The sequence below is a fragment of the Bombina bombina genome, chromosome 1 (assembly GCF_027579735.1).
Source record: "Bombina bombina isolate aBomBom1 chromosome 1, aBomBom1.pri, whole genome shotgun sequence".
Classification (NCBI taxonomy): Eukaryota; Metazoa; Chordata; class Amphibia; order Anura; family Bombinatoridae; genus Bombina; species Bombina bombina.
This window is the reverse complement of record NC_069499.1, coordinates 477678525-477701346: the sequence shown is the minus strand read 5'-3', so window position 1 is coordinate 477701346 and position 22822 is coordinate 477678525. Positions and strand designations below refer to the sequence as shown.

Genomic DNA, 22822 nt, shown 5'->3' with positions numbered 1-22822 from the left:
AGGCGCAAAATAACTGCCCATGAACTGAGAAAAGTCAAGCGTGCAGCTGCCAAGATGCCACTTGCCACCAGTTTGGCCATATTTCAGAGCTGCAACATCACTGGAGTGCCCAAAAGCACAAGGTGTGCAATACTCAGAGACATGGCCAAGGTAAGAAAGGCTAAAAGACGACCACCACTGAACAAGACACACAAGCTGAAACGTCAAGACTGGGCCAAGAAATATCTCAAGGCTGATTTTTCTAAGGTTTTATGGACTGATGAAATGAGAGTGAGTCTTGATTGGCCAGATGGATGGGCCCGTGGCTGGATTGGTAAAGGGCAGAGAGCTCCAGTCCGACTCAGACGCCAACAAGGTGGAGGTGGAGTACTGGTTTGGGCTGGTATCATCAAAGATGAGCTTGTGGGGCCTTTTCGGATTGAGGATGGAGTCAAGCTCAACTCCCAGTCCTACTGCCAGTTTCTGGAAGACACCTTCTTCAAGCAGTGGTACAGGAAGAAGTCTGCATCCTTCAAGAAAAACATGATTTTCATGCAGTACAATGCTCCATCACACGCGTCCAAGTACTCCACAGCGTGGCTGGCAAGAAAGGGTATAAAAGAAGAAAATCTAATGACATGGCCTCCTTGTTCACCTGATCTGAACCCCATTGAGAACCTGTGGTCCATCATCAAATGTAAGATTTACAAGGAGGGAAAACAGTACACCTCTCTGAACAGTGTCTGGGAGGCTGTGGTTGCTGCTGCACGCAATGTTGATGGTGAACAGATCAAAACACTGACAGAATCCATGGATGGCAGGCTTTTGAGTGTCCTTGCAAAGAAAGGTGGCTATATTGGTCACTGATTTGTTTTTGTTTTGTTTTTGAATGTCAGAAATGTATATTTGTGAATGTTGAGATGTTATATTGGTTTCGCTGGTAAAAATAAATAATTGAAATGGGTATATATTTGTTTTTTGTTAAGTTGCCTAATAATTATGCACAGTAATAGTCACCTGCACACACAGATATCCCCCTAAAATAGCTATAACTAAAAACAAACTAAAAACTACTTCCAAAACTATTCAGCTTTGATATTAATGAGTTTTTTGGGTTCATTGAGAACACGGTTGTTGTTCAATAATAAAATTAATCCTCAAAAATACAACTTGCCTAATAATTCTGCACTCCCTGTATATATATATATATATATATATATATATATATATATATATATATATATATATATATATATATATATATATATATATATATATAATTTTATATTACCATCTCAGAGTGTTTAATGTCCCTTTAAGTAATGCTGTTTATTCTTTTTTCTTTTTGATTTCTGTAAATCTTCAATTAAACAAGTTTCTATCTCAAACAGATCACATGAGACAGCAAATCAATGTTTGTAACTCTCAACAGATCCCATGAGATTGAAATTCATCTGCAACTCATCTTTTGAAATATTCTTTAGAATCAAAGGATGAAACTGTGTTTACATTTTTATAGGTAGTTTTAAGAGAAGGCCTGAGGTTAAGTTGTTAATAAGAATTTTTCTAAACACTGCTTCCATGTTGTAAAAAATAAGTTAGAGAGAATTGTATTGTAGATTAGTAATTGTAGATTTAATTTAGACATTTTCATTAATTAAAATTTAAAAACAGTATTATTAACAAATTAGCAGATTCTTTTTGTTATACCATACTGTATTAATATTAATTATTTATTTATTTTGTAATGTGTGTATATTTGTAGGTTTAATATAATTCATCAGAAACTTTGATCACTCACTTATGTGGTATATATATATTAATTAATTATTTTGTCTGAGAAAGTGACATATGTCCCGAAATATCACACTAAAATAAAGCACTGTTTGCCTTTGAAAATCCAGTGAGTATGAGAAAACCTTTAGACAAGAAGTTTAAAAGCAGAATTTTTGACTAGGAGTAACAAAGACAAAATCATTTTACAGAAATAACTCAACTTCTACACATTTCGCCTGTGTGTGAGAAAGAATGTGTGTCAGTGAGTGTTTTTATATCTCAGGGCTCCTTGTACTAAGCAGCAAGAGCTGCTCCGGAGCCTTTGCGGGGCTGGTTTGCATATGACCTCTGCTTTTTACACTCTACACCACCTCTGAGGTGGCGAGGAAAAATCACAGAGAGATCGACTGTCGGAGATTGACTATCCCTTCTCTCACACGATTGGTAGTACGAGAGAAGGGGCGGGCATTAGATGCTCACTTGAGCGTGTAATGATATATATATGGGCAGTGGATCCTGTTCGTCCACTGCCTGTATGTAGCGAAGGCGAGCTGACAACTTTTGGCACCTTAAGTTTAAGAAAAATGTGAGAGAGGAAACACAGATGTAGAAGAGATAACTGCTACCCTATTTCACCACAGTGTACAATCGAGAGAAGAAACATGAATGCATGAAAACCAGTGATCGTCTGGGGTTGCTATGTTACTTGTTCATAGAAAGATTTTCCTGGTATTTCAGGCTGGACTGACCTGTAAGTTGGAACAGACTGATGTAGTTCAGGAAAGTCCTTCTCTGTGAAAAGCACAGTTGGGCTAAAAGAGGCTGCTCCTAGGTGGTAACATGCCAGGAAATAAGCTACTTAGCACGAGCTGTTATATGTTTCTAGTTAAGTACTTCTCTTTTTGCATATATATATATATATATATATATATATATATATATATATATATATATATATATATATTAGATGTTATTAAAGTGAGTTAGGAATTTTATATATATTGTTTAGTTTGTTGAGCTCCAGGGACCAGCCTAGAGAGATCAATACTTTGATTTTGGGGTATAAAATAGGCATGTGCATTAGTTTTGTAAGAAGGAATGCAAATTCTTTAATTAAACACAGATATTCATTTCATTTTCACAAAAAGAATATCCAAACAAATGCACCACGAAATAAAAAATTAAAAAAAGAAGAAATACTTCATTTGTTTCCTTAAATTACCTTAGGAGTTAAAAAAAATATGTAACAATGGCGCACTGGAGAGCTGCGATAATCCCAACACTTCTTCACAGAGTCCCTGGCCACACTAATAAGAGTTTTAGCGCTCTCTAAACCTCCTATTCGCATGGTGAAGAAGGGTCAGGATTAGTGAGGCTCCACAGTGCGCTACACTTACCTACAGTATAGTGTGCTGGGGAGCTATGCTTATCCCGACCCTACTTCACAGTGAAGAGGTGCCCGGATTAGCGCAGCTCTTCAGCGTGCTATAGGTAATAAATATCACTACAGATGAAGTTCTAGATTTATGTTTAGGTTTAGCATTTTCTTATATATAAATAATTCCACTTTCAAATCTGTTTGCTTAGCGGGAATTAGTACATTTCTGTTTGAGAAGGTCAGTTTTTACTATATAGGTATATATCAATTACCTGTATATAATCATATATATTTATAGGTATAGATATATATTTACCAAAAAAACATCATATATATATTAGAAGTATGTATTTAAGAATAAATATTTTGACCTAGGCAAACAAGGCACTTGCCTAAGGCAGCAGATTTTGGGGGACAGCACTTTTTGAGTCCCACTAGACACACACTACACACATAAACACTGCACTACGCATGCACACGTCACTACTACACGCACACACACACACCATAAACACACACATACTCACCATATTAACAAAAACAAACACGCACATATAAACACACCTGAACAGGAAAATTTACTTTGTAAATGCCATGGAAGAAAAGGTCTCTCATGTTACAGGTGGGGGCAGCAGAATTTTGGGTGCCTAGGGCAGCACAAAACCTAAATACACCACTGGAATAAATAGAACATATTCTGCTATGTGAAGAACATTGGAAAGTGAAATATTAATATTTCATGTCCGGTTAGTGCACTTGAGAAAACACAATCAAGTTTGCGCGTGAGTAAGGATGTTTTTCCCCCCACTTTTTGTGCTCCATTAAAGTCTATCAGGGAATAAGTTAACATTTGGACTTTGGCTTTTATCACATGTTGGTTTATCAAGCGTTGGTTTAGCACTCCTACAAAAACATACTTTCAACTTGTAATACAGGTGCAACCTGACTAGGGATGGGCGAATGTTTCTAAAAATTCTAAATTTAAAACAAATTTTGATACATTCGTTTGTTCGAATAGAATTTCGAATGTTTATATAACATTCTAACATTCTATTTTCGAATTTTCGTTTTCAAATGTTTCAATAAAATTCGAAAATATTCGTTTGAATAATAGATTGTTTAGCTATGTATTCATTCAATTTCGAAATGTAATATTCAAATTCAAATGTGACATTCAAATTTGAAATAGTATTTCTAGTCTACAACTGTGTTTAATAAATGTAATATTCGAATTCAAATGCTACATTCGAATTCGAATGTCACATTCAAATTTGAAATAGTATTTCTAGTCTAATACTGTGTTTTAAATGTGATATTCAATTCGAATGCGATATTCGATTTGAATGTGACATTCAAATTCAAAATAGTATTTCTAGTCTAATACTGTGTTTTATAAATGTAATATTCGAATTTGAATGTGATATTCGATTCGAATGTGACATTCGAAATAGTGTTTCTAGTCTACAATTGTGTTTTATAAATGTAATATTCGAATTCGAATGTGACATTCGAAAATCAAATTTTTAAGAATATTTGTTCTTATCAACATTCTATTATGTAAATGGAATTTCTACAATAACATTTGTTCTAACATTCAAATTCGGATATAAACACATTCGCCCATCCCTATACCTGACGTGCGCAAAAAGCCTCAGTCTACCAGAGTTAACATGCGGTTGGGAGCGCAATCTACTGCTCCACCCATAATCTAACCCTAAATCTCTACACAAAATTAAAATACAAACTAGTGGGTATAAAATGAATAAAAATGTCAAAGTATATATATGAAGGAAAATAAAAGTGGGTACACTTTAAATTCTACATTGGTCTCATGGTGTTAGCAAGTTGCCTAAACAAGGCATTTCTCACACTTCACAGGGAACAAAAATAAGATTATGAGTGATTTCAAAAGTTAAGTTAAACAAACAACTATTTTAAAATAATGGCTGTTAATTTGCAATCGGCTAGATTTAGAGTTTGGCATTAGCCGTCAAAACCAGCGTTAGAGGCTCCTAACGCTGGTTTTGGGCTACCGCTGGTATTTAGAGTCAGTCAGGAAAGGGTCTAACGCTCACTTTGCAGCTGCGACTTTTCCATACCGCAGATCCCCCTACGCCATTTGCGTATCCTATCTTTTCAATGGGATCTTTCTAACGCTGGTATTTAGAGTCTTGGCTGAAGTGAGCGTTAAAATCTAACGACAAAACTCCAGCCGCAGCAAAAAGCCAGGAGTTAAGAGCTTTCTGGGCTAACGCCTGTTCATAAAGCTCTTAACTACTGTGCTCTAAAGTACACTAACACCCATAAACTACCTATGCACCCCTAAACCGAGCCCCCCCCCCCACATCACTGCCACTCTATTAAAAAATGTTAACCCCTAATCTGTCGCTCCGTACACCACCACAACCTACGTTATCCCTATGAACCTCTAATCTGCTGCCCCTAACACCGCCGACCCCTATATTATATTTATTAACCCCTAATCTGCCGCCCCCAACGTCGCCTCCACCTACCTACAATTATTAACCCCTAATCTGCCGACCGGACCTCACCGCTACTATAATAAATGTATTAACCCCGAATCCGCCTCACTCCCGCCTCAATAACCCTATAATAAATAGTATTAACCCCTAATCTGCCCTCCCTAACATCGCCGAAACCTAACTTCAAGTATTAACCCCTAATCTGCCGACCGGACCTCACTGCTACTCTAATAAATGTATTAACCCCTAAAGCTAAGTCTAACCCTAACCCTAACGCCCCCCTAAGTTAAATATAATTTAAATCTAACGAAATAAATTAACTCTTATTAAATAAATTATTCCTATTTAAAGCTAAATACTTACCTGTAAAATAAACCCTAATATAGCTACAATATAAATTATAATTATATTGTAGCTATTTTAGGATTAATATTTATTTTACAGGCAACTTTGTATTTATTTTAACCAGGTACAATAGCTATTAAATAGTTAATAACTATTTAATAGCTACCTAGTTAAAATAATTACAAAATTACCTGTAAAATAAATCCTAACCTAAGTTACAATTAAACCTAACACTACACTATCAATAAATTAATTAAATACAATACCTACAAATAAATACAATTACATAAACTAACTAAAGTACAAAAAATAAAAAAAATAAGTTACAAACATTTTAAAAATATTACAACAATTTTAAGCTAATTACACCTAATCTAAGCCCCCTAATAAAATAACAAAGCCCCCCCAAAATAAAAAAATGCCCTACCCTATTCTAAATTTAAAAAGTTCAAAGCTCTTTTACCTTACCAGCCCTTAAAAGGGCCTTTTGTGGGGCATGCCCCAAAGAAAACTGCTCTTTTGCCTGTAAAAGAAAAATACAACCCCCCCAACATTAAAATCCACCACCCACATACCCCTAATCTAACCCAAACCCCCCTTAAATAAACCTAACACTACCCCCCTGAAGATCACCCTACCTTGAGTCGTCTTCACTCAGCCGAGCCATCGATGGAACCGAAGAGGAGATCCGGAGCGGCAGAAGTGATCCTCCAAGGGGCGCTGAAGAAGTCTTCCATCCGATGAAGTGATCCTCCAGGCGGCGCTGAAGATGTCTTCCATACGGGCGATGTCATCTTCCAAGCGGCGCTGAAGAAGTCTTCCATCCCGGCGATGTCATCTTCCAAGCGGGGTCTTCAATCTTCTTCTTCAGGATCCATCTTCATTCCGCCGACGCGGAACATTCTTCTTCCCCGACGGACTACCGACGAATGAAGGCTCCTTTAAGGGACGTCATCCAAGATGGCGTCCCTCAAATTCCGATTGGCTGATAGGATTCTATCAGCCAATCGGAATTAAGGTAGGAAAATTCTGATTGGCTGATGGAATCAGCCAATCAGATTCAAGTTCAATCCGATTGGCTGATCCAATCAGCCAATCAGATTGAGCTCGCATTCTATTGGCTGATCAGAACAGCCAATAGAATGCAAGCTTAATCTGATTGGCTGATTGGATCAGCCAATCGGATTGAACTTGAATCTGATTGGCAGATTAGGGGTTAATTATTGTAGGTAGCTGGCGGCGACATTGTGGGGGGCAGATTAGGGGTTAATAAATATAATATAGGGGTCGGCGGTGTTAGGGGCAGCAGATTAGGGGTACATAGGTATAATGTAGGTTGCGGCGGTGTACGGAGTTGCAGATTAGGGGTTAATAATAATATGCAGGGGTCAGCGATAGCGGGGGCGGCAGATTAGGGGTTAATAAGTGTAAGGTTAGGGGTGTTTAGACTCGGGGTACATGTTAGAGTGTTAGGTGCAGACATAGGAAGTGTTTCCCCATAGGAAACAATGGGGCTGCGTTAGGAGCTGAACGCTGCTTTTTTGCAGGTGTTAGGTTTTTTTTCAGCTCAAACTGCCCCATTGTTTCCTATGGGGGAATCGTGCTCGAGCACGTTTTTGAAGCTGGCCGCGTCCGTAAGCACCGCTGGTATTGAGAGTTGCAGTGGCGGTAAATATGCTATACGCTCCCTTTTTGGAGCCTAACGCAGCCCTTCTGTGAACTCTAAATACCAGCGGTATTTAAAAGGTGCGGGGGGAAAAAAGCCAGCGTTAGCTACGCGGGTCGTTACCGATAAAACTCTAAATCTAGCCGATAGTGTTGTCATTTGAATAAAAATGCTGTCCATAGTGGAAGTCAAGCAAAATGTTCAATATTTTCTAGACTACTGGGTCCATAAGTCACTGTCACGTTATGATTTAGCCCATTTTCTTTCTAAATCTTTAAGAATGTATCCTGTTTTATTCTAGTAGAATGTTTGTATTTCAGCGTCTCAAACACAGTGGGCTAGAATACAAGTGGAGCGCTAAATTATTGTGCTCCCGCAAACGGACAAACTTGCTCGATAATTTAACAGCCATTACAAGTGGCTGGTTAATGCTACCACGAGCTTGTGGTAGCAATTAGAGCTCAGAAAATGAACCAGAGAACCGATCTCTGGTTAATTTTCTAAAAGTTTTTTTTTTTTTTTTTAAACTGCACTAGGCAGTTTTGGGGCTTTAAAGTTGGTGGGAGTGGGGAGAGCCTTTACGTATATGTGTATATACACATATTAACACATAAATATATATGTATATACACATATTAACACATAAATATATATGTATATACACATATTAACACATAAATATATATGTATATACACATATTAACACATAAATATATATGTATATACACATATTAACACATAAATATATATGTATATACACATATTAACACATAAATATATATATATACACATATTATATATACACATATTAACACATAAATATATATGTATATATTCATATACATATATATTTAAACATACTGCCCATCGCTGCGCTACTTACCCCTTGTCTCTAACGGCATCAGAACGAGGCTCCCATAGGAGCCTATGGAAGTGCTTTCTAGCAATGCGAACATGAGCTTGTGTTCACATTACGATTTTCTTGTAATACCAGCGCACATTATCGTGCGCTAGTATTACAGAGTGGAGACTAATATCGCCCATACGCAAGCGATATTTAGCGCTCCACTTGTAATCTAGCCAAGTGTATGCATATTATAAAAAAAATTTTATATACAGTATATTTTTGTATATTTGTTTATTGTGTTTATAAACCGGTTGTGTTTATAAACCGACATACGCCCAAAGTGTGTGTAAAGTAATTCAAATGTATAATTTCAATATGAAAAGAAATTAAAGCTCTGCTTAGCACTAACTCACACACAGCATTTGATTTGATTTATTACAATTGTATGACATTCTTAAAGTTCTACATTTTTTTAGAAGCTGCTTTTGCTACAAAAAAGAGAAAAATATATATTTTTCAACATCTGGAAGATGAAAATAGTTTTCAATGTTTGAAAAATAATACGTCTAACAAAACCATTTTTCAGTACTCAGCATAAAATATTTTTTACTTGAATGTGTTTAGGACTTGCTTATAAAGTTGTAAAGAATCCTGAGGTATTGAAAAAAATGTTTCATGTTTTACAGGGAACACATGTCACACTGCTACACTTCCCGCACTAGTGCGCGCTCCTAGCCTTATGATGCAGCCTTCTATAGACATGAAGCCATTTGTTTCTTTTCCTATGGACAGCGGTCCTGCAATAGGACTCTTCCCCAACTTTAACACAGTAAGTATTGTTTTGTTTGTTACATTGCATTTGGATCATAAATGTGCGCGGATAAATAAAAAATGTGCAATACAGCGAGAGCCTCTCGCACTGTACACGGTCCGATATTGTGCATTCCGATAAATTAGTCTCACGAGTGATTATCATTGTGAACCTATCGTCTTCTTTCCAGGCTATCTTGGTGTTCAAAAGCAGTAGAGGAGGTAATGTGCAGGCAAGGAAGCTTTTTCAGAACACAATTTAATGTGAAGTCATTGATTTTTTTTTCTTAACTGGAAAGAGCAAATTGATTTTAAGTTTCATCTCACCAAAGGCTGTTTTTGTATGGGTTTAAATCAATGCGCTATCAACAGGGATGACTAATACATGAAGCTGTTTTGCCTCTTAGTCTTCAATTTGTGAGTTTAGATGCCAAGTAGTTAGAGTAGTTATGATGTATTATAAATGCTTTGTGCTTTACTAGGGATTTAATATCTGTTTTGTGTGTGTATTTATATATATATATATATATATATATATATATATATATATAAATATATATATATATATATATCTTACAAAATCGTTTATAGATTTAAGTGTATAAAAATATATATAACATATAGATGATTTCACTTTGGAGCCACAGAGAACTGCTGAGGAATTTTCGAAGGCTCCCTTGTGGTATTGTACCTATGTGTTTCACCCCTTTAAAGGTGTTAAACACATACAATTCCAGGGTCAATAGTGCTAAAACTGCATGTTTCTCTAAAACAAGATCTCTTCTTCACTCTTGTATTATCATAATGTAGATAATATTTTAACTTTTGTACAATGGCTGAAAAGTTGTTATTACTTAATGTTTATACTTGATATAAATGTACTATAAGCAGTATTATGCTCTTACTTTATAGGCACTACTGTCGACATAATCATTCATTGATCTAGCTACACTGTTTGTGAGATGTTTAACTTTATATCGGCTAGATTACGAGTTTTGCGTTATGGGTGAAAAAGCAGCGTTATGGCTCTTTTTCACTACTGCTGGTATTACGAGTCTTGCAGATATAGCTGTCCCGCACACTTTTTTGTCCGTAACGCAACGTAACTACCGCAGCTTTCAAAAAGTCCTTTTTCAATGGGACTTCCACAGCGCCGGTATTACGAGTTTGCCTCTCTGGCTAAAAAGTGAGCGGTACAGCCTATACCCTCAAAATTCATACCATAAAATAAAAGTCTGTAGTTATGGGTTTTACGCTACAAAGCTGTAACGTAAAACTCATAACTAAATTGTTAGTACACTAACACCCATAAACTATCTATTAACCCCTAAACCGAGGCCCTCCCGCATCGCAAACACTAAAATAAAATTATTAACCCCTAATCTGTCGCTCCGGACATCGCCGCCACTATAATAAACATATTAATCCCTAAACCGCCATACTCCCGCATCGCAAACACTAGTTAAATATTATTAACCCCTAATCTGCTGTCCCTAACATCACCACAACCTACATTACTGTTATTAACCCCTAATCTGCTGCCCACAAAATTGCCGCCACTATACTAAAGTTATAAACCCCTAAATCTAACCCTAAGTGTAACCCTAAACACCCCCTAACTTTAATATAATTAAAATAAATCTAAATAAAAATTACTATCATTAACTAAATAATTTCAATTTAAAACTAAATACTTTATAAAATAAACCCTAAGCTAGCTACAATATAACTAATAGTTACATTGTATCTAGCTTAGGTTTTATTTTTATTTCACAGCTAAGTTTGTATTTATTTTAACTAGGTAGACTAGTTAGTAAAAAGTTATTAACTATTTACTAACTACCTAGTTAAAATAAATACAAACTTACCTGTGAAATAAATCCTAACCTGAGTTACACTAACACCTAACCTTACACTACAATTAAATAAATTACATTAATTAAATACAATTAAGTAAATTACAAAAAACAAACAAACACTAAATTACACAAAATAAAAAAGAAATTATCAAATATTTAAACTAGTTACACCTAATCTAATAGCCCTATCAATAGCCCTATCAAAATAAAAATGCCCCCCCAAAATAAAAAAAAACCTAGCCTAAACTAAACCACCAATAACCCTTAAAAGGGCCTTTTGCGGGGCATTGCCCCAAAGAAATCAGCTCTTTTACCTGTAAAAAAAAAAAATGTTTTTGTAATTTAGTTAATTGTATCTAATTAATGTAATTTATTTAATTGTAGTGTAAGGTTAGGTTTTGTTTTACAGGTAACTTTGTATTTATTTTAATTTTTATTTTATAACTATTTACTAACTAGTCTACCTAGTTAAAATAAATACAAACTTAGCTGTGAAATAAAAATAAAACCTAAGATAGCTACAATGTAACTATTAGTTATATTGTAGCTAGCTTAGGGTTTATTTTACAGGTAAGTATTTAGTTTTAAATAGGAATTGTTTAGGTATTAATTGTAATTTGTATTTAGATTTATTTTAATTACAGTATATTAAAGTTAGTGGGTATTAGGGTTATGGTTAGGTTTAGGGGTTAATAACTTTAGTATAGTGACAGCGACGTTGGGGGCGGAAGATTAAGGGTTAATAAGTGTAGGTAGGTAGCGGCAACATTGGGGGCAGCAGATTTGGGGTTAATAAGTGTAGATAGATGGTGGCGATGTCGGGACGACAGATTAGGGGTTAATAAGTGTAGGTAGGTGGCGGCGATGTTGGGGGCGGCAGATTAGGGGTTAATAAGTGTAATGTAGGTGTCGGCAATGTCGGAGGCAGCAGATTAGGGGTGTTTAAACTCTGGGTTTATGTTAGGGTGTTAGGTTTAAACATAAATTTTGTTTCCCCATAGGAATCGATGGGGCTGCGCTACGGAGGTTTACACTCCTTAATTGCAGGTGTTATGTCTATGGGGAAATCGTGGTCAAACCAGCGCAGGTCAAAGCAGCGCTGGTATTTGAGTGCGATATGGAGCTCAATGCTCACATATTGCCTGTAATAGCAGCACTATAGGGAGGTGAGCGGTGACAATAACTTGCAAGTTAGTACCGAGCCGCTTGCAAAACTCGTAATCTAGCTGTATGTTATTAATTGCATAATTTCTCAATAAGGAAAAAAATTAAATAAATAAAAACAGCTTGTTTTTTTACTATAATGTCCCTTTAAAGTGATGGTAAACTTTCCCCTTTGTATAAACAGATCTGTAATATTAGTGATGCTTTATATGAAGTTTAATTCATCAGTTGTAATGAAGATGCGCTTTAACTTACTGTAGCGTTGAAATTTAAATACCCTGCGCTTCAGCTGCCCACTTAAAAACTAATAATTTTTGTTAGCTTAATGTTTTAACTGTTCTCCAATCGACGCTCTAGCCATACGGCACTTTTTTGTAGCTAGTGCACTGATTAGATAACAGTTCAAACCGTTAGAAGCGATTAATTCAAGTCCATCTAAAATATCACTTAGATTCCAGACCTGATTTTAAAACATGTAAAGTTTACATCACTTTAACATTCGTTTCACTAGCTCTAAAATCAGCTGAATATATAAGTGTAGATCATCATGTTGTGCACATGTCTTGAACAAGTCATATTCATTTTCATTACCCAATTATCCTATTTTACTTTAAGATTAATAGGATAAAAACATAGCTAATTCAAACCATGAAATGGACATAGAAGTCATATGTATATCGGACTATGCAAAATATGTTGCTTTAGCCTTTTCTCTTGTAAGATGTATCGAGTCCATGGATTCATCCTTTACTTGTGGGATATTCTCCTTCCCAACAGGAAGTGGCAAAGAGAGCACACAGCAGAGCTGTCCATATAGCTCCCCCTCTAGCTCCACCCCCCAGTCATTCTCTTTGCCGGCTTTAAGCAATCGGAAGGGTAAAGTGAATGTGGTGTTAGAATTTTAGTTTTATTTTCTACAAGCAAGAGTTTGTTATTTTAAATGGTACCGGTGTGTACTATTTACTCTCTAGCAGAAAGGGGATGAAGATTTCTGCAGGGAGGAAGATGATTTTAGCATGTTGTAACTAAAATCCACTGCTGTGCCCACACAGGACTGAGGAGAACAAGAGAACTTCAGTTGGGGGGAACTGTTTGCAGGTTAGGCTGCAATAAGGTATGTTCAGTCATTTATTTCTAGACAAGACTGTGATAATGCTAGAAGAGGCTGTTAATATCCCCATGAGGGAAGGGTAAGCTGTATTCAGAGACTAACTATGGAATTTCAAGCTTACATAACAGGGCTAGTTTATGCTGGTTGACACTACTTCAGGGCAAACGGTTTTTATTGAAATTATCGTTTTTTGAGACACTTTGAAGGTTCCTTTGGGTTTCTTTCAGGGGTTATTACCCACATGGCTTTTACTAAAATACTTGGGAGTGTTTCTTTAGGCCTCACAAGCACCGGAGTGAGGTGGGAGGGGCCTCATTTCGTGCCTCAGATGCGCAGTTATTTTGACTAGAAGTTCAGGCTGTTTCACATGGAGGGTCCTGCTGCAGTTTGAAGGCCTATAAGAAGCTTTTTCCCCACAAATCTGGTCCTAAGGGTGCAGGTAGGGCCACAGCAGAGCTGTGGCAAGGTGCTGAAGTTTCTTTAACCGTTTTTTTTTACTACTGTCAATCCGGTTTGGGCATTAAGGGGTTAATCGTTTATATTGCTAGTGGTGCAATCTTACTAATGCTTTAGGTACATACTGTAAAAATTTCGAAAAGTTTGCTGCATTCTTTCACTGTTTTTGCAAAATTGTGTGCCTTTTTTATTTCTTAAAGGCACAGTACAGGTGGGCGGAGGATCACTCCTGCCATCTCTCAGCAATTCACATCCCAGGAGTAGACAACTGGGAGGCGGATTTTCTAAGTCGTCAGACTTTTCACCCGGGGGAGTGGGAACTCCACCCGGAGGTATTTGCCCAGCTGACTCAGCTATGGGGCACTCCAGAATTGGATCTGATGGCGTCCCGTCAGAACACCAAGCTTCCTCTTTACGGGTCCAGATCCTGGGATCCCCAGGCGCTGCTGATAGATGCTCTAGCAGCGCCTTGGTCCTTCAATCTGGCCTATGTTTTTCCACCGTTTCCTCTCCTCCCTCGTCTGGTTGCCAGAATCAAGCAGGAGAGGGCTTTGGTGATTCTAATAGCGCATGCGTGGCCACGCAGGACCTGGTATGCAGACCTAGTGGACATGTCATCTGTTCCACCATGGACACTACCAATGAGGCAGGACCTTCTAATACAAGGTCCTTTCAAACATCCAAATCTAATTTCTCTGCGTCTGACTGCTTGGAGATTGAGCGCCTAATTCTATCAAAGCGTGGTTTCTCTAAGTCGATTATTGATACCCTGATTCAGGCTAGAAAGCCTGTCACCAGGAAAATCTACCATAAGATTTGGCGAAAATACCTGGTTTTCCATGCATATAAGGTAGTTTTGCGTACCAAACCCGGTTTTCTTCCTAAGGTTGTGTCCAATAAGAATATTAATCAGGAAATTGTTGTTCCTTCTCTGTGTCCTAATCCTTCTTCGAAGAAGGAACGTCTGTTACACAATCTTGATGTGGTTCGTGCTTCAAAGTTCTATTTACAAGCAACTAAGGATTTCAGACAAACAACTTCATTGTTTGTTATCTATTCTGGTAAGAGGAGAGGTCAGAAGGCGACTGCTACCTCTCTTTCCTTTTGGCTGAAAAGCATCATCCGTTTGGCCTATGAGACTGCTGGCCAGCAGCCTCCCGAAACAATTATTGCTCATTCTACCAGAGCAGTGGCTTCCACATGGGCTTTTAAAAACAAGGCTTCTGTTGAACAGATTTGCAAGGCAGCGACTTGGTCTTCGCTGCATACTTTTTCCAAATTTTACAAATTCGATACTTTTGCTTCTTTGGGAGGCTATTTTTGGGAGAAAGGTTTTACAAACAGTGGTGCCTTCCGTTTAAGGTACCTGTCTTGTTCCCTCCCTTCATCCGTGTCCTAAAGCTTTGGTATTGGTATCCCACAAGTAAAGGATGAATCCGTGGACTCGATACATCTTACAAGAGAAAACAGAATTTATGCTTACCTGATAAATTACTTTCTCTTGTGATGTATCGAGTCCACGGCCCGCCCTGGCTATTAAGTCAGGTAGTTTTTTGTTTAAACTACAGTCACCACTGCACCCTATGGTTTCTCCTTTTTCTTCCTAACCTTCGGTCGAATGACTGGAGGGTGGAGCTAGAGGGGGAGCTATATGGACAGCTCTGCTGTGTGCTCTCTTTGCCACTTCCTGTTGGGAAGGAGAATATCCCACAAGTAAAGGATGAATCCGTGGACTCGATACATCACAAGAGAAAGTAATTTATCAGGTAAGCATAAATTCTGTTTTTTCAACATGGAGAGGGTAATGGGTCACAGGGAGCACAATCAGCAACTGGGTAAATTCTCAGATCACAACCCAATGGTCAACAATTATGAAGCTGCTTAAGCAGCTTTGGGGCTGTTCCGGTGCAGGCTCGCTCATGCAGCCAAAAGTTAAGAAGCAGAGGTCATACAACAGCTGCTTCTTAAAGTGAATGTAAATTTTGATGCTAAAGTGCCCAGTTTTTAAAAATTTTATTAAAAACGGGGTACTTTAATTCATCAAAATTTACATTTCACTCCTGTTGTGAAAAAAAAACTTGCCTTTTAAACTTGACAGCAGCTCCGGCTTCCTCCTATCACGGCATTGAATCAGACACTGATTCCCCTGGGGGGGCAGCCGTGATTGGAGGATGACCTATCCATCATTTCTGACATCAGAAATGGCTTGCGACGACCGGAGGAAGCTGGAGCTACTGTCAAGTTTAAAAGGTAAGTTTTTTTTCACAACAGGAGAGAAATGTAAATTTTGATGAATTAAAGTGCCCCTGTTTGTAATCAAACTTTTAAAAACCGGGCACTTTAGCATCAAAATTTACATTCACGTTCAGGTGTCTGCAACCTCAGAGGTTATGAGCGTCAGGCAGCCTGAGATGACTGACAAGCCCTGCTCTTTGTCCAAATGAGAACCTTGTCCTCTGGGAGCTTAATATCAGTGTATCTATGTGGTGCATTGCTGATCGTGTGATCCTGGTGTTGAAAAAAAAGGCTAAAGGCTTTTTATCAAAACTGCTTAGCAGTTTCTACTACACAACAACATGTATGTCCCAACACATTTAATGCTTTAACTGTTTTAGATATAATTTTAATTAATATGATATTTAGAAACTTGTTAAAAATAAATGTGTTGATAGTATTTGCTTGTTAAACATTTGGCATTTGTTTTGTAAAATCAACAGTTTTTTTAATGTAACATTTAAATGACGATTCTAATAGATAGACTTCATTGTGTCTATTGGAATCAATATTCAAATGTAATGATTGAATTATATGTTTAGAATTTGAATGCTACAATTCAAACATTCTTTATTATGTGGTATTATTTCATTAAATTTGTGCATGTTTCATTTCTTGTAGATAGGTTTGAAGAGGGGCTAGATGGAACAGTAGGACACTCATAAAGCCCAAATGTCTATAATATGTGATACAATTTCATGGGGCCTAACCACACTGACCCAGTCAATAAACCACCTTATATCCATTCTCTGAGATTTTGCCCCAGCTACCAAGTTTAAGGATAAGAAAAATACAAGTGGAGAGGTATACTTTTGTAAATTAGGACACTTTTACCACATACTGAATACCTTTAAGTAGAACTCAGCATAAAACAGGCCTCATAGTACCAATAAATGTGTCCCTGGTGCCTTTTAAATTATCCTTAAAACCTGTCAGAGCAGAAGAATGACAGTCTGGTCAAGTCTGGGCTTCAGAAGGCACTTTTGTGCCATATACTACACAATGGTTTGTAATTTCAGCCTGTCTGTTGCATAATCTTCACTAGTAGGTATGCTCTTTCTTTTGTTCCTACATATTCTTTCTGTCAGGATTAGAGGGTTTGTCACTGTTTTCAGACCTTTCTCTAGCACTTCACACAAGTCATCTCCGCAAAGCATTGTATATAGTTTGAACTTTTGTTATTGGCAATTACTTTTCAGCTTTTCCACTGCAAACTTCAAATCTGCAGTGCTTGTCATTTTCTTTTCAATGACTTGGATAAAGCTATTTCTGTTTAAGCTTCAAAACACTTCATCTTGAATGTATTAAATTCCTCCTAACTTATTTGTTGTTTTTTACTGAAAACAAAATGTTAGACAATTGTCTGAATAATTGAAAAAATAGATCATTTTTCAAATAAATTAAGAGACAGATAGAGAGAAGAGTAGGGGCACTGTCTTGGGAAACTGGAAAATCTGGAATAAATATAGTTAATGTCATCACGCCTTATTTGTTTATTTTGTATGAATCACAGCTGTCAATACTTGTTCAAAAATGTCTAAAATTATTTATCTATAAGTTTCAAGGCCTATGAGCTCTCATTTTGACTTTTTGAGTAGGACATAATATCCAGTATATATACATCAAGAGCACATTTTCTCGATTTACCTTGCAAAGCAAAGAGAGAGAAAAAATAAATGACAAAATAACTGCCTACTCCTACTCTTTCACCTAAATCATGTGGACACATTTTATTTTATTATTGCAATGTGTAGCCCTTTTTTGGGATTCAGGAACCACAGCCAAGCCTTTATGTGGGAAATGATTTATTCATCTCACTCATTTAGCTTAAAAGAGATATGACAGTCAAAGAAAGGCACAAGAGAGCATTTTACTTGTAACATAGTAACATAGCAGATGAGGTTGAAAGACGACAGAATTCCATTGAGTTCAACCTATACAGATCCTACCTGATTTACATTAAAAGGTTCCATTGATCATAATATAATTCCTAATTTAAAAAGTGACCCATTTAACACAACCAGTCATATCCCTGAATTCTGTTTCTTGCCAGAAATGTATCTAAGCCATTTTTAAATGTATCTAAGGTATTGGAGTTCACTGTCTTCTTAGGTAATTAGTTCCACACTTTGTTTGCTCTTACACTGAAAAAACATTAACATTGCTGGAGATTAAATCTCCTTTCCTCCATTGTGACCTCTTTACTCTTGTCACAAACAATTTCCTTGGAATAAAAAGAGCTTCTGCCAACACTGTATATGGGCCTTGAATATATATAAAGTAATCATATCACTTCAAGCGCCTTTTTTTCTAGATAAAACAGACCTAGTTTAGCTAACCTCTCTTTAAAGTTTAAATTCTTCATTCCACTTATTAGGTGTGTGACCCTTCTCTGAACTTTTTCTAATTCTCCAATGTTTTTTTTTTTTTTTGAGATTGCTCCCCAGAACTGCACTCATTCCTCAAGGTGAGGTCCTACCAGTGATTTATATACTGACAGAATTATGATTTCCACTCTTGCACCAATGCCTCTTTTAATACATGCTAGTATCTTATTAGCCTTAGAATCCACTGCCCTGCATTGTGCACCCATTTTAAGCTTATCTGTAAGTAAGCACAAATCCCTTTCCTTCTCTGTTTTGCTAAGTCTTGTCTCATTTAAATAATAGGTTACCTGCTTATTTTTACTTCCAAATTATATAACCTTACATTTTTCAGTATTAAATCTAATTTATCATTTAGCAGGGGGCGTCGTCGCACACTTGTGTGCAATGATAAATGCGGGCAGCCCCTGTGTATCAGTCCCTTAGTAAATCAAGGCTATAATATTGTTTACATGAATATACTAATCAATATAATCCCTTCAAGTATCTTGCTCATTACCGATGTCAGACTAACTGGTCTATAACTTGCTTGATCAGCCCTGCTTTCCTTTTTAAAAAGTGGCACCACATCAGCTTTACGCCAGTCCTGGGGTACTATGCCTGAGGATAATGAGTCTTAAAAAATAGCAGAGGTTTGGCTATAAGAGTGCTACGTTCCCTTAAAATCCTTGGGTGTATATCATCGGGATCTGGAGTATGTCCCTTAATATTATTCAGTTTTTTCCTGATATCCTTTAGAGATAACCCAGTTATTGGTATGGGCTTGTATATTCTAGGTTGTTTCAATGTGTTGGTTCCTCTCATGTATACAGAAGAAAAGAACTGGTTTAATACCTCAGCCTTCTCCCTGTCACTGTTAATCATTCTACCCTTCTCACATTTTAATGTACCCATATTTTCCTTATTATTTTTTTTGCCATTTATATGCTTAAAAAACCTTTAAGGGTTTAATTTATAATCTTTTGCAATTATTCTTTTATTTTGTCTAATTGTATTGCTTTTTTGCATGCTTTGTTACATTCCTTATATATTTGGGATGTTGAGTCTGTACTATCTTTTTTGAGTAATTTAAATGCCCTACATTTTTTTCCTAATTTTTCTGAACACATTTTTATTTAGCCACATTGGCTTGGATTTATTTATTTTACTTGTATAACCAAGTGGTGTATGTTGATGTGTATATTTGTTTAGCAAAGTTTTAAATGTTATCTATTTATCCTCTGTGTTTTTATTTGAGAATACTTATGTCCCAATTTATGCTATTTAACTCCTTAAATCATTTTGCTTTCTTAAAATTAAAAGTCTTGGTTAAAACCCTTGTAACACTGCTTATGGAAAGTGGTTTTAAACGGGACCATGTTATGATCACTGTTTAAAATTATTTCTGTATTGTTTGAGAGCACTAAATCCAATATATCTTTATTGCTAGTTGGCACCTCTATTAACTGTGACATAAAGCAATGTTTGAGAACATTTAAAAATCTTTCTCCCTTTGTTTTATAGCTAGTTTCATTGACCGAGTTTATATTGGGGTAGTTAAATTCTCCAATAATTACAGCACTGTTATTATTAGCAGCATTTCCTATTTGCATTAAAAGTTACGTTTCCTCCATGTCCGTAACGTTGGGGGGCTTGTAGTATGTTTCTATTAATATTTTTTTATATTTTTTTTCCCACTCGTTATTTTAACCCAGTGTGTCTCTAGATTATCACCTGTATATTCATGCATATATTCCATTATTGTAGGTTTAAGTTCAGGTTTAATATACATGCAAATTCCTCCTCCCCTTGTATTACTCCTTGCAAAAAGGATAGGCATCTAACTTGTGCCATTTCTCCTTCAAAATTATTATAACTATATTAGGAAAGGGTTACTTATTCAGAATTAAATGTTCTCCATACTTTTATATAGATGCACATAAAGCTTCAGTGCGTGCAGCCCGAGTGAAGAATTAAGCTGTAATGAGTTATATTTTTATAAAAATAATGTATTTGTTCTGACAAACTTTTCATGAAACTACTACTCAGCATCCAAGTTCAAGAGAAAGTAATGCAAGTCGGGGCAACAGGCTCAAAATTATAAAACTTCACGTTTATTAAAGGTACAAAGGTAAAAAATCGTCAGATAGGGTAAAATCACAGAGAGTCAGGACAGCAGCGGTCTAACATGTTTCAGCTCCTGACTTACTCATAGACCGTGCTGTCTTAGGCTCACAGCCCTCTTAAATTAAAATGATTGCCCTGACACAATATGCTGCACTGTGCAATGTTAACTCTTTCTATGCAGGACAAAAACATACACAGCAATACAAAGATCATGTTATTTTGTATGTTATATGATTACCTAGTATGTTCTAGACCTTAACAACATTACAATGTTAACTTATATATACTGGTAGATTCAATTGATGTCTTTTAAATGTAACCAAATATATATAACCTTGACTGTTGTACTAACACATGTATTACTTGTTTAAACCAAAATATATATGACAACATTTAAGCTGTTACATATGTTACTTATATATCGGAACATATATAATGCACACAAAAAACAATTGTAGTCATCCTTATTAAAGATGTACTTATAGCTCCTACAAAATGAGCGTGCTATTCAAAGAGAAGAATATTTTCTCAAAATAGATTCTCTCTCTCCCAATTGTATATAATGTTGTGCAATAAAATTTCCCCCATATGAATTTAATCAATGTTATATATTTTATAATTTTTTGTTTACAGCCAACAGTTGATCAGATATGTTTGTATATTCATGCCCTCTGGGGTTTGAGTTTTTAATTTGAAGATCCAAAATGCCTCACGAGTGTGAAGCATTTTGTCTCTATCTCCACCTCTTCTAGGTGTTCTTACCCATTCAATAATCTGCCATTTAAGATTATCAGCATTGCCATAATGGCAAAACTTGAAATGTCTTGCTACTTGGGAATTTGGGTCATCAGATTTCATTCCATTGAGATGTTCCTTTACTCTATCTCTGGCTTCTCTCGTAGTGAGGCCTACGTACTGTTTCTTACACTCAAAACAAGTTATAAGGTACACTACATAGGTGTTACGACAGTTAGTGCAAGCATCCATCATGAACACTTGTTGTGTGTTCATAGACTGGAAAGTTTTCATTGTCAGGGTATATAAACAAGCTTTGCATCTGACAGCACCACACCTTTAGTGTCCCTTACATTCCATCCAGCTGTTAGTTTTAATTTGAAGGGTTCCTATTTCGCTTGGAGCTAAGATGTTACCAATCGTTTTATTCTTTCTTGGAACACATCTGCACCCTTCTTTAACCATATCATAGAGATCCTCATCTCCTTTCAGTATAGGTAAACATGTTTTTATAATATTTGAAATTTCTTCAAATTGATTACTGTAATCCGTAAGAAATAGTGGGTTACATTTATTATCCAGTTCACTTTTATTCTTGTTCTTATTAAGCATTACATCCCTATCCATCTTGGCCACCATATGATAGGCTCTCATTATGAATTTATATGAAAAACCCCTTCCAAGGAATCTCTCTTTGAAGCCATCTGCCAATTTGTGAAAATCCTCTATAGAAGAACAATTCCTTCTTAGGCGAATAAATTCGCCCTTGAGGATGCAAAAGCATGTATGCTTTTGATGCATGCTTTTAGCATGCAGAATGCTGTTGCCAGATATATGTTTACAGTGTAATTTAGTAACAGTCTTATTTCCTTCCCCCGAAAGGGTAAGATCCAAAAATTAAATACTCAATTCGTCCTTTACACTTGTAAAGATTAAACCTATATCATTCTCATTAATATGGTTAACAAAATCCAAACTTTCCTCCAGAGTACCCTGCCAGATAAGAAGTAAATCATCTATGTATCTCTTATACATCACAATACTTCTCCCATGGCGGCAACCTTCCCCATACACATGGGTTAGCTCCCACCACCCCATGTATAGGTTTGCAAAGGCAGGGGCAAATGTTGCCCCCATAGCAGTGCCTGCCATCATCCAAAATCTGTTCAAGACTTCTTTTAAAAGCAGCGGTAGGGTCAGTACTAAGCTTCTGGTATACTTCCATATCTCCCAGCTGTCTTTCTGCTTCTTGTACATAATCCCTTTTATTTAGAATGACAATATTCCCTCCTTTATCACTTGGAGGGAGTAAACACTACTCAGCATGTTTGCTAATTTCTGTCATATAAAATCTTGAAATTCCAAAAGTTGGACAAACTTAAAGGGACAGTCTAGTCCAAAATAAACCTTGATGATTCAGATAGAGAATGTAATTTTAAACAATTTTCC

General features: G+C 36.5%; 1 protein-coding gene across 2 annotated transcripts in view; it reads left to right on the top strand.

Moving 5' to 3' along the window:
* ZNF385B (zinc finger protein 385B) overlaps nucleotides 1-22822 on the top strand; it is an 826323-nt gene that overhangs the window by 511098 nt on the left and 292403 nt on the right. For both annotated transcript variants that reach the window (XM_053698515.1, XM_053698516.1), the window contains exon 2: nucleotides 9161-9303. In XM_053698515.1, coding sequence (XP_053554490.1) covers nucleotides 9161-9303 — 143 coding nt within the window. The remainder of the gene's footprint in view (nucleotides 1-9160; nucleotides 9304-22822) is intronic.